The 13,507-nt window shown below is 42.7% G+C and overlaps 1 protein-coding gene across 1 annotated transcript in view; it reads right to left on the bottom strand.

Moving 5' to 3' along the window:
• Positions 1-4,967: 4,967 nt before the first annotated feature.
• Atp8b1 (ATPase phospholipid transporting 8B1) overlaps positions 4,968-13,507 on the bottom strand; it is a 113,546-nt gene continuing 105,006 nt past the window's right edge. The window contains exons 25-28 of the mRNA XM_075968479.1: positions 13,045-13,290; positions 12,613-12,751; positions 9,411-9,541; positions 4,968-7,552 (exon numbers count right to left, since the gene is read on the bottom strand). Coding sequence (XP_075824594.1) covers positions 7,328-7,552; positions 9,411-9,541; positions 12,613-12,751; positions 13,045-13,290 — 741 coding nt within the window. The 3' untranslated portion in view covers positions 4,968-7,327. The remainder of the gene's footprint in view (positions 7,553-9,410; positions 9,542-12,612; positions 12,752-13,044; positions 13,291-13,507) is intronic.

Here is a 13,507-nt window from a genome sequence, read left to right as displayed (position 1 = left end):
TTACCCCCAGAGAGCTGATCTGTAAGGAGGAGGGATTTACTTTGGCTCATAGTTTCAGCACATAGTCACTTAGCCCTGGCTCTTTGGGCCATGGTGGCACAATCGTGATGGGAATACGTGGTGGAACAGAGCCTGTTTATAGTGATTGGGAAGAAAAACTGAGAGGAATTAGGGGTCCTCATATCCCCCTCAAGGCCATTTCCTTAATGACCTAACTTCCTCCCACTGGTTTCCACCTCCTGAAGAAGATGGCACCGTCTCACAAGAGCGCCACAAGCTGGGGACCAAGTCTTTAATACATGGGTTTTAGAGGCATTTCAGATCCCACCTGTAACAAACTTTACTTTAGTTTCTTGCAAGTCTTTGCATTTCCAGATGAGATTCAGAATTGGCTTGGGTTGGGGTTACATAGCTTCTGTCCATCAACCTCACCTCACCTCCTTCCACATGAAAGGAAGCCAACAGACATGGTTCTATGCTTGGTCCTTCTGTCTTCACAATGAATCATGTAGATTGTAGTAGGTTTTTTTCTCTCTCTCTCTTTTGCTTTTTACTCTTTGGTCTTTTCTGGACCCACTACCCAGCTCTCAAATAAATACACAGAGAGACTTATTATTACTTACGAATGCCCAGTTTTTCTTAAATTCTTAAATCTGTCTACCTTTTGCTTCAGGACTTTTTCCTTTCCTTGCTTCTGAATATCTCACTTTTACTCTTACACTGTGACTGGCCTCTTCTTTTTCTGCTCCCCGATCTCTCTCACTTCTTGTTATTTTGTCTGCCTGCCAGCACTGCCTATCCTTTCTTCTGCCTTATTATTGGCCGTTCAGTTCTTTATTAGAACAATCAGGTGTTTTAGATTAGCTTCACAGAGTTAAAGAAATGCAACAGAAAAGAATGCAACATGTGCTCAGAGGAGGTTAAGAGCATTGACTGTTCTTCCAAAGGTCCTGAGTTCAATTCCCAGCAACCACATGATGGCTTACGGCCATCTATAATGCGATCTAGTGCTCTCTTCTGGCCTGCAGAGGTGCATGCAGGCAGAAAACTGTATATATAATAAACAGATAAAGTCTTAAAAAAAAGAATGCAACACACCAGGCGGTGGCGCTAGCCTTTAATCCCAGCACTCCGGAGGCAGAAGCAGGTGGGTCTCTGTGAGTTTAAGGTCAGCCTGGTCTACAAGAGCTTCCAGGACAGCTAGTGCTGTTACATAGAGAAACCTGTCTCCAAAAACAACAGCAACAAAATTACACATCTTTGCATCATTAAACAAATCTTTCACAGCAAAAACAAATGTTACACATCTTAAAATATTCCACAGCAGTAGATCTTTCATGGTCTCCCTTGGTTTCCATTCTAGTATCATCAGAAGACAACTAACTTCATTTAACCGGTCCTCTTTCATTGTTTTCTACGGTTTTTTTTTTTGGTCGTTATAAACACTGAGGTAATGCTGTAGTCATGCATGCAGTTTCTCCTGTGAGCAGAAATGTCTGCACTGTGAAGATGAGAAATGTGATGACTAGGTCAAGTTTCAATGGATATTTCTAAATTGCACATATCAAAGTTTTATCGCTTTATACTTCTGTCAGTAATGAAACTGGTTTGTTTTGCACACAGCCTCAACAGTAGGATTACCAAGCCTTGCTAGTTTCTCTTTTGTTAAGGCAAAGCACATCTATCTATCTATCTATCTATCTATCTATCTATCTATCTATCTATCTATCTATCTATCCATCCATCCTTGTATCTGCCCATCCATCCATCCATCCATCCATCCATCCATCCATCCATCCATCTAGACAGTGGCTCCTGTGGCCTGGACCTTACTATGTAGCTAAAGATAACCTTGAAGTTTTAGTCCTCCTGTGTGCTAACATTACAGGCATTTTGTTCGGTTGTTGTTTTCACTGTTATGTTTTTGAGACAAGGTCTCATAAATGTATGACTATGTATGACTTGCCTAGAATTTGCTGTGTAGATCAGGCCGGATTCTAACTCACAGAAATCTAGTTGCCTCTGCTGGAATTAAAGGTGTGTGCCTCCATACCAGGGCTTTTATTCCACGGCTAGAGATGGAGCTCAGGGCTTCATGCAAGCTAGGCGCGCATTCTACCAACTGAGCTATAATCCTAGACCCTGTTTTCATTTAAATTTATTACAAGTAAATTTTAATTCCAAACCATTTCATTACTCCCAGAGAACCCCCTGTAGCCATTTTGGTGGTTAATTGTATTTCATCTTTGCTAGACGGTGGTGCCCCCTGTCACATTGCTTCGAAGGTGCATACAGATATATTTAGCTCTTTCTATCGAGGTCCACCAAGAGTAAAGAATTCTGTTTGCAGCTTTCAGATGCAGGATTGCCATGTCAGTTTCCTGCCAACGTTTCAGCAGGCATCCTGCTGGCACTAAGCATTGATACGTTACCACTATTACATAAGCTAATTCTTTAAAAATGTGTTGCTTTCTAGGATGTTGCTATTGTACACAACAACTAACCGCAGCTGTGGTTAGCTGTACAAGATTCAGCCAGTCAAAAGTTCAGCATATGTGGGGGAAGGTCCCCAAGACCCTATCCCTATCGGAAGAGCTATTGGCAGTTGATGGCGGCTGCAGGAGGGATGGTCACTCTCCTTGGGGGATTTGACTGCTGGCAGGTTGCTCATCTCCCAGTGGATGGCTATATCTCCATGCTCTATGTGATATGTAGGTAGTGCTAATTAGACTTAGGGAGCTATCGATAACAATAATAAAAAAAAGACGTGAAGTTGGGGGCACTAGAGGGCGATGGAGGGCAGTAGTGATGGATGGATACGGTCAAAATATGCTGTATACACGTATGGATTTTTCAAAGAACAAAAATATTTATAAAAAAACTGTTGACCCCCCCCCCATACACATGTGTTTTCCGATTTTCACCTTCCACCCCTGCCTGACAGCGGCTTCCTCCATTTAAGGTGTATCAAGGTTCACTCATGTTATAGCATGGATCATTATATCATTCCTTTTGTGGCCAAATTGCACCCCATCATATACAAACCGTATCTGTTGATTCCCCGGCTGATGATGCTGATGTTGCTTCCACCTCTGGGCTGCTATGAACACTGGTTTGTGTTTGCTTGAGTGCCTGTTTCTGATACTGTCAAGTACGTGTCTCAGCGTGGAGTCAAAGTCGCTTTGACTAAGCTGTCTTCCTCAGTGATTACACTGCTTCTCATGTCCCCCAAAAGGATGGAGATTTCTCCATTTTTCTCTTAGTATCATGACTATGTGTGAAGAGGAATTTCATTTTGATAACTTATCTATTTGAGGTAGGATCGACCTAATTCATATTGGCCTCGAAATTGCCATGCTGAGAATGCTCATGCCTGTCTTTGTTTCAGTTTTCACTTTCTGAATGGTGAACCTTGAACGTCTTTCCATTTGCTCATCAACCATCTACACAGATCCTCGGAGAAGTAACTGGTCTAGGAAATACTTTTCCTTTTTCTTAAGAAGTATTTTTTTTATCTGTATGGGTGTTTTTCCTGAAAGTATGCCTATGTACCACTTGTATGCATGCTGTCTACAGAAGCCAGAAGAGGGTTCGGATCCTCTGCAGCTGGAGTTACTGATGGCTGTGAGCTGCCACGTGGGTGCTGGGAATCAAAACAGGGTCCCTGGAAGAGCAGACAGAGCTCTTAACCACCTAGCAATAACTCAAGCTCCCTAGAAAATTATTCCTCTGAGCTTTGTTTTAGGAATCCCAACTTCCACCTTCTCTAGAAATTTCCTTCAATGTCTTGACAGGCCTTTTAGTTTTAAAACACATCAAAAATTTTATTGCAACTGTAACTAGGTAGCAGATTCTGAAAGGAGCTTTAGAAACCGCTTTTGCGGTTTTCCTAATCTTCTTTCCCATTACAGGAAGGCGGCGCCTCTTAAAACATATTTAGATTCCATTAGGGTACATTTTGTTACCACATTGCCAGCTGTCAGGGATGTTTCCTCTCCAGCAGATGTCATTCGGGAGCAGCATCTGCTATAGGACATGACTAGGTACCTGTAGATGGCGCTGTTGGGTTGAAAATATCCCAACCAACTTCATCTTAGTTTTGCTAGCCTTCAGTTTTGCAGGCTACTCAGAAATATCCTTCCACCGAGAAATATCCTTCTACCGAGGAGGCCAATTAGTACCCGCCTCTCTCCTCTCACCAACCCCCCACACCCCCACAGCCTGCCGCCCTCTCATCACCCACGGCTAATCATGCCTCCCAAAGAAGTCCTCACCCGGAGAATCTCCTCCTTGATGGCATAACCGTACTTTGCTGGTTGAAAAACATCATCTCTTCTTTTCAGGTCGTCCTTGCTGTCCTATACCCAGGTCACGGCACTTCATCCTCACCTCATCTCACACAGGGACTCCTGCCCCCCCCCCCCCCCCCCCCCCCCCCCCCGCTTAGCCTCCTCACTCCTTCCTGTTTGTCCAGGTTTTTGCACTTCCAGAATAGCCACTTATTTCTCCATTCTCTTATTCTCTTCCAAGGAGTTGAGAGAAAGCCGTCTGGGGCAGACTTTGTCTCCCCGTGAAAGCCACTCCCTCTTCCTTGAAAGTCTAATTATCTTCCTCAGCCACATCCTTTCTAGCATTTTGCACTGTCTAATATTACTCCTCACTGCCAGCGGAGCCCTACATTCTTTCAAGAACCATCATTACAGGACTAGAATTTTCTGTCCAGTTCCAGAGAGGATCTGACACCTTTTTCTGACCACTGCAGGCACCAGTACATACATGGCATACACATACCACCACCACTGCCGCTGCCGCCACCACCAACAACAACAACCCAACTTAGAAAACCATTGTACAGCTGGAAAGCGCAGCTCAGTGGTGAGCATTTGCCTAGCCCTGGATTCAAACCCCAGCACTGCAAATAAACAAACACAAAATATACACAAAACTGCACGGACATAAAGCCATACTTTACAAATATTTTACTAAAGCATTTATTTTTTTAAACAAAAATATACATTAAATCTCAGATTTACAGCATATAGAAATAATTTATGATTTGCATTTCAAAATTATTAATATTGCACCCAACAGTGTAAGTCTTTGACACATATGCATTGTCAACCTTTCCCACCATTCGAAAAAGCTGAAAGTGACAAAATTACACACGCTAAATTTTCTGTAAAAAAGAGAAAAAACATACAATTCTTCTTATTTACAAGGTAAAGTTGTAAACTTTCAAAAATTTACCTCCATAGGATAGGCATACATTCTTTCATCATACCTAGATAAAGCATTATAAAATTACAATCAAATTTCCCTGTCCTGTGTACAGAAGATGAACTACACACATGGTTTCCTCTTGGGAATTCACAGGCCGATATGGACATTAGCAAGGGGCAAAAATCGCCTCCTGCAACCCCATCTACATCTTCGCTAGAGCAGGGGAACTGCTTTGTGAAAAACACAAAATGAGAAGTCATCTCTGAAAAAAAAATAAGTTACCTTTTCAAGGGTTTTTCAAAATAAAAAAAAAATACTGTTCTTTTGTCTTAGACATAAGACAGATGCCAGCGTGAGGATCCTAAAAGACTGGCATACAATATTTTGTAGGAAGGGGGGACATAAACATTTTCTTTTTAAGGGACAATTCTATAAAATGGTTCCACTGGGTGGTGGTAGTGGTGCATGCCTTCAATGCCAGTGCTCGGGAGACAGAGACAGGCAGATCTCTTTGAGTTTGAGGCCAGCCTAGAGCTAGTTCTAGGACAGCTAGGACTGTTAGACAGAGAAACCCCCATCTGTGGGGCGGGGAGCGGGGTGTCCCCAAATGTATTGTCAATGCCCTCTGGGATTTTGGTTTGTTTGTTTAAACATTATCTGTTTTGAACAGGAGACCTCTCTTTCACTTCCAAGAAACACAGGGGAACGTTCCCCAGACTCCCTACCAGGTACATCCAAGCTCCAGACCTGGTGACAGACAATGTACAGAGCTCACACTAGAGAACCAAGCAATGGAATCATTCATGTAAATGCGTACATACGATCTCATAATGTTTTAAATAAATTTACAGTTTTGGTGTTGGGCTGGCTGCATCCATAGTTATCCTTGGCTGGATGCAGCCACGGGCAGCCGTTTGAAGACACTTTGTAGACTGGGTACGTGTGTCACTCTCACCTGTGGTACCTGGTAGTAGGAACTTCAAGACCCGATGACAAAGTGTGTCTGCCCTCTAATGTATCCAGTGGCTCCTAAGAGCTAAAGCGGTATTGTCTTCCAAAGGAAACCTACAGCTAAATTTTCAGTGGGCACCTTCCTGTTCTTTTCCAAATAGTTAACTTTAATTGGTCCATAATTGTGCATATGTGATATTTTTCTTTTTTTCTTCTTCTTCTTCTTTTTTTTTTGGTACTGAGACAGGACTTAAGACCCTGGATTTACCAACAAGCCACAAGGTAGCCTGCCATGGGGCATGTGTATATTGTACAATGTTGACACCAGGGTTTTTCCATTTCTTTAAACAGTATCACTTGTTTGAATGGAAACATTCAAATCCCTTTTATCTAGCATTTCAGGAACATATATTCTATTACCATTACCCATAATCCTTTACTGCACAACAAACGCCACAATTTCTTTCTCTTATCCAAATGGAACTTACTTAATACTAGTTGATAATGTCTTCAGCTTTTAAAAATCAATTTTGGAAAAATTAAAGTATGGAGTCAAACCACTGGTACTGCAGGGAAATGCTAAAACATGATGTAGTAAAAATATGGAATGTATTATTTAACCTGGTGGTGAATCAAAGCCAGAATGAAACTTTGTATTTAAACATTCAATCAAGGAAACTCGTTTCCAATTTTGTAACTGGGTGTAAAGCAGCAGGAAGCCAATCACCAGCTCTTAAAAAGTCACTCAACCACTTCGTGTCAGGGGAATACACGTTACGAATTTTTTGTTACTGCACTCATAAATTAAAAACAATTTTTGTTTTAAACAAAGTGACAAGCAGCAGGAAGTGCCTCTGAGGGATCATGTTCGAGACCACAGTGTCATTGTAATCTTATAGTGCAGTAGCATCTTTGAGTGGAAATTGCCCTCCATTGAGCCTGGATTCAGACGTTCCCTTTGAATCTCAGCAGACATAATCAGCTGAATAACAGGTAACCTCTTGGCTTTGCTATTGCTTAACAGCTCAGCCCTAGACGTTTATTATAAAGGTCATTGTCCTCGGTAGCTCTGTGACAAACTCAGTTTGTCTGTTAGTTCTTAAAAAAGGTCCTGAGTCTTGAATTAAAAAAAAAAAAAAGGACGTTTCACCAGCGCTCAGCTCTCCACTGTGCGCCTGTACTCAGCGGTGCCTTCTGCGATAATGGCATCCAGGGGCGAGCGCTTCTTGCGGATGCTGCGGCCGGAGGAGATGAGGTCCGCATAGCCTCTCTGGTGAGAGAAGGCATAGGCCGAGCGCCTGGAAGATGCTCCCCTCCGGAACACGTTCTGTGGCCGTTTCCACTGCTCTTCGGCCTTCAATCGCTTCCGATGTTTCTGGATCTGGATAAAGGAAACCATGAAAAGAAAAGTCTGAGAAACTGAGGACTCCTGGCCAATAGGAACTGGACAGAGGCTAGCCCCGCCAAGAGGCTGCACACACAAACGTCCCTGCTCTGTAGAATAACTAGACAGGGAGGACGCTTCTATCATCCTGCAGGTAGAAACGGGAAAACTACAGCCAGGCTTGGGAGCCCATGGATTTAATCCCTGTACTCAAAAGGAGGTTAGCCTGGTCTACATCGCAAGTTCCAGGAAAACCAAGTCCCTCATTTTTCCGAAATTAGTGGTTAGCTTCTGTCAACCAGACACAATCTAGAGTCATCTGAGAAGAAATGTTAATTAGGAAAACGCCTCCATCAGATTGACCTGTAAGCAAGTCTACAGGGGCGTTTTCTTGATTAATGGTTGATATGGGAGAGCCCAGCCCACTGTAAGAATTCCAGCCCTGAGCAAATGATCCTGGGTAGTGTCAGGAAGCAGGCCGAGCAAGCCCTGAAGAAGCCACCAACGAGCAGCACTCCTCTCCAGGGTCTGCTTTAGTTTCTGGCTCCAGGTTCCTGCTTGAGCCTGTGTCCTGACTTCCCCTGGGAATAGACAGTGACCTAGGCAGGAGCTGTAAGCTGAAACAAACCTGTCATCCCCTCCCCAAGTTGCTTTTGGTCATGATGCTTATCAGAGCAATAAAAAACAATAGAACAGCAGTTTTGTGAGTCCCAGGACAGACTGGTATGTGCTGAAGACAAATCTCTACAGGTTTTCTCTGCATGTCACTACATACCGTGTGTGTGTGTGTGTGTGCGCGCGTGTGCACCTGTATGTGTGTGTACATACACATGGCTATGGAGGCTAGAGGAGGAATGTCTGATGTCTTCCTCAATCACTTCCACCTTCATTTTTGATTTCTCATGGAACCAATTCTGGAGCTCATAGGTTTGGCTACACTGGCTGATCAGTAGGTCCCGGGAATCCTCCTGTCTCCACTTTCCCAGCTCTGGAATTATAGGTGCAGGGCGCCAGGCGAGGGTGTTTGTGTGTATGCTGCAACCCAGACTCAAGTCCTCATGCTTGTCCTGCAAGCACATTGCCTACCCAGCCCCAGGCTCCTCTCTTGCTTGCTGGACATTGTGAACTGTCGGTTCTCCTGAGCACTGAAGGAGGCTTACCCAACATCCACGTCTCGCCTTTCTACAGGTCGCTGATTTATGCAGCTGAGTACTCCTCCCCCTATGCTAACATCCTTCATAAGACAAGGAGCTGTTTTCTTTGCCAGGTTAGGTCAATGAAACATGCAACCTAATTCTGACCGATGAGACCTGAGAAAAGTGTGTGTCAGGAGTTCCCAGGATCCTGATGGGAAGGATGGAAGCCTCCTCTATTCCTCTGTTTATTGACAGGTCAGATATGATGCCAGGAAGGGCCATGGCCATCTTCTAGCACAAGATGAAACTGATACTGAAGACATTCCCCTCAGGAGAGATATGGGAGAGCAGCATTAAATAGCTCAACCTCAGGCCTGAAGTCTGCTGGTCACTATGCAAAGGGAGAGGACGTGTTCTTTTTGTATCATAGGAGATACAATTGTTTTAAATAATGGGGGTGGGGGACCCAACTCATTTGCACGGCAAGATGTTAAGATAATTGTAAAACGGAAAAGGCAAAACTTGCTATGCTGTATGGACAAATGCATGAAGGTTCACTCTCCTTCAAGATGGAATTAAAGAGATAGAGTAAAACAATAAAATTCTGATCAGATGTTCCACAAACCGAGAAATCTGCAGGAAAGGTAGGATTGGGAAATGCTTTGGTTCCTGGAAGGGGCACTCATGTAGGAGGAGACCAGGTCTGTATCTTTATGTACCTTATCGCTTTCTGATGGCCAGATGGTCATTGATAAGAAGCGGATGGCGACAACAGGCAGTAAGCACACTGCGACGGTCAGGATGATGGTCAGCCAAATATATGGCTGTCTCAGGGCATTGGACGCGGTACCTAGAAAGAACATGACAATGACTCACAAAGGCACTTTATCCTGAGGACATAGTTTGCCTTCCATGCAGCAGGCTGTCTAGGGTAGCATTTTATAACCAGATAAAGCAGCTCCACAAACTGCTCCAGAAACGGACGTTTTTCTGTTTTCTGTTTTTGTTTTTGAGACAGGGTCTTCCCGTGGAGCCTTCAGCGTGCCAAGATTGCAGGTGTGATCCACCACACCTAATCATGAATACATAGTTTTATTTTTTTTTTTAAGCCAAGACCCAGCAAAGCCAAGTAAAAAGGGCCAGTTGTTTAGTACAAGTAGACAAACAGGAACAAAATGGGGAAGATGTTTTTGCTAACACTGCACTAATAAACAATGGGAAGTTAGAGCTGGGATCTAACTCACAGGTAGAGCACGTGCTGAGCAGGTGCCAGGCTCTGGGGTCATTTGGCAGTAGAGATTAAAAAAAAAAGTTAAAGCGGTTTCTAGCTTCTAGCTTTTGCCGGAAATTCCAATATTTGCCCCAAATATTGGCACTCCACAGTGTTTTATATAGGTCGTGCCATCAATCTCCTCTGAGCAGTGGGAGCAGCCATCTGAGCCACATCAGGAAACTGAGTTGAGAACTTAGCAAATCTGCCAAGAAAACACAACTAGTCACTTAAGCCCCAAGACTGAAACCCGCTCTACAACCGGAGTCAGGCTTTATCCACAGAAACTGATGACTTGCTGTCTAGGCTTCTACATCAGACGTAGCAATCTGATTTTATAATATGTATACTTCCCCAACAGCAAATATCTGGAGCCAAATTTATCACAATGCTTTCTGTATTCACATGAGTTTATAAAACTAATTTTTCAAATTTGAACTCTTATTTTTTAACATCAGCACACAAAGTATCACTATGGCATTTTTGAAACAAAGTGGTTTTAGTAGTCTTCCTTTCTCTTACCACCCCACTATTATTATTAATTTTCCACGAGAATCTCTCTCCCCCCTGATATCTTTGGCTCACTCATTACTATGTATCCTTTTGTCCATCCTCCATCCCCCTTTGTCATCTATTTTACAGCCTCTCTTATTCTCCTTTCTAGTTTTTAAAGTCTTATTCATATTTATGCATATGTACAGTTATTGTTTTAATTTTATTTTTAATTTTAAAAATACAATTCTTTTCATTTTACCAAGCTATCCCTGTTCCCACTCCCTCCTCTTCTCCACTCTTCTTCCCACCCCCCACCCACTCCTCAGAAAGGGTAAGGCTTCCCAAGGGGAGTCAACAAAATCTGACACTTCACTTCCAGGCAGGACCAAGGCCCTCCCCCATGTATCTAGGCTGAGCAAGGTATCCTCCAAAGAGAATGTGCTCCTAGATGCCAGTTCAATAAATCCTGGCCCTGGTCATTGTTTTTAAAATACTAAATATAAATTAGATATAAAATACGTTATATAGGAATATTCTAAGTAAGAATCAGAAGAGTAAGAAAAAAAACCCAAAATCATGAAAACTAGCCTGGTGGTGGTGGCGCATGCCTTTAATCCTAGCACTGGGGAGGCAGAGGCAGGTGGATGGATCTCTGTGGTCTACAGAGTGAATTCCAGGACAGCCAGGACTGTTACACAGAGAAACCCTGCCTTGAAAAACAAAACAAAACAAACAAAATCATGAAAACTCCACCCAGAAATGAAAAGGTTACCATAGCAAAAATCCTTTATGACCCAACAACTGGCCATAAAGTCCCAATCTTCTATTAAGAAAAAAGTTATGGGGATCTTTTGTTCATCATAAATCCAAACTATTTGAGAATATCACAAACTCCAGCTCATGTTTATTTTTATGTTTGTGAAATTTACATCACTGGGGGGGTCTGTCATTTGCCAATTTCCCATGTTTTAAAAATTTAACAGTTTCATTAATACGCTGAGAATTTCATGCAATGTATTTGATTATATTCAAACTCCACTCCTCTATTCCCAGATCAATTCCCCTCCTTATTCTTTCCTTTTCTCTTTTTTTTCTTAATAATCCACTGAGTTTGCTTAGTGTTACCCATATGCACAACAGAGGGTCATTTACTACAGCATAGCAGATTTACCAGAAATGACATTGTTAAGTAAAATGACTCTCTCTCCCTCAGGTACCACCAACTGTTGCCTGTTACCTGTCAAAGGCAGAGAGCTAATGAACCCCTTTCCACTCTGTGCTGAAACACCCACTGGCTTGACCTTGGGCAGGAAACCTCTGTGAACTCATGAGCACAGCAAGTCCAGTTAGATCCAGAAGACACCGTGTTCCTCCCTGACCTCTGGATTTTTTTTTTAAATTCTATTTATTTTTAAATCTTACGTATATGGGTATCTTGCCTGCCTGTGCGCTATGTGCATGTCTGGTACCTTTGGAAGCCAGAAGAGGGCATCAGATTACCTGGAGCTAGAATTACAGGTGGTTGTGAGCCACCATATGGGTACTGGGAGTCAAACCCAGGTCATCTGGAAGAGCAACCAGTGTTCTTAACTGCTGAGCCATTCCTCTAGCCCCAACCTCTGGAGCTTAAACCATATGTTTTGTATAGGTATAAATACTGGTCCCAGAGCTTTTGTTTATTGCTCATTGAACTGTTGATCATATTTCCAAAGATGGACCCAGCTTTTGAGTTCTAGGTTTCCACGGTATTACTATTTTGTCATTTGATTTGCTAATTTAATATTCTTACATCTTTGACTTATTTCTACCCACCCTTTTAAGAAATAATTAAAACTCTCATAGCAATGTAGTTTTTGTACTTTTGTATAAAGAATCTTAAAGTAGAAATATCTGGTCAAAATGCAGAGTTTTATAATTCATTGTGCTTTTTAACCTTAAAGCTGTCTAATTTAACAGATGCGCAGTTATGTCTTAATATGATTTTAACTTGCTTAGGGCCCTTCCAAACAACCGCTTCTGTTGAATTCCTGTTAGAACATCAATTTTTACTAGCGAAAGTGCATGCTTTATGTACTTTTGTTCTTACCCTGTCATTATATCAGAATGTAACCTAATGATGTCAGTCTAGGCTTACTTTTGGAATCTGAGATACCAACCTGTGAACTGAAAGGCAGATGGGAAGAGAACGTGTATCCCGGCGCTATGGAAATCAAACATGATGCCGAAGTACAATGCGATGCTTCCAAAAATTGAAAACGCGTTCACGAAGGTCCAGTAAGAAGTATCCAAGCCAATCTGTCAGGAAAGGAAAGAAAAACAGAGCGCTCATTTGGGGAATGTGGCCACGGGTGGGGTGGGGAGAGGATCTAAGAATTCTGAAAATGGAATTTGGCAATTTGGGTATGATTTGGTTTGAATAGTCAACAACCTGAAACCAAACCATCCTTGGCTTAAGCAAGAAAGAGGAACAATGCTAAGACGAGGGATGAAAGGAACATTCCTATTTTATTTATTTTTTTATTTTATAGTGACAGAGGTTAGGTACAGGTAACAACAGATATTGGATGTGGTCAAGGGAAGGCACACACCTGGAAATTGACCGTTATTACTAGAGCTGAGGCCACTGTGACGGCGAAGGACTGGTAGTCTGAAGGTGCCTCTCCATCCTGTCCCACCGTTTGTAGGTAAGCGCCAAGGGGTATGAAGAAGAGGACCAAGGATGTTAAGACCCCATGCAGCAAACTAACGAAGAACTTCCTGTAGTTGAATAGTGTGTCCCTCTGTCCCACTACATACAACCCAGGGAACTGGAGGCTCAGTTTGTCACTCACATCCTTAAAGAGAAAACAAAATTAGAATGATGTGTTGTCTATCAGGTCAAAGATGTTGGTAGGTCGCAATTTGTATCTTGCATCTCACAAAGAGCTGCCACTTGCTCTTGCGTTTTAGGAAGGTAAGCAGGACGTCAGAACAGTATTTCTGTGTGCAGAGGTCAATCAGGCAGCTTTACCTCACCAGCATTTGATGTTTACAGAAAGTAGCTATGGGGCA

Source organism: Microtus pennsylvanicus, chromosome 4, assembly GCF_037038515.1.
Source record: "Microtus pennsylvanicus isolate mMicPen1 chromosome 4, mMicPen1.hap1, whole genome shotgun sequence".
NCBI lineage: Eukaryota > Metazoa > Chordata > Mammalia > Rodentia > Cricetidae > Microtus > Microtus pennsylvanicus.
This window is presented reverse-complemented; position numbering and strand designations above follow the sequence as displayed.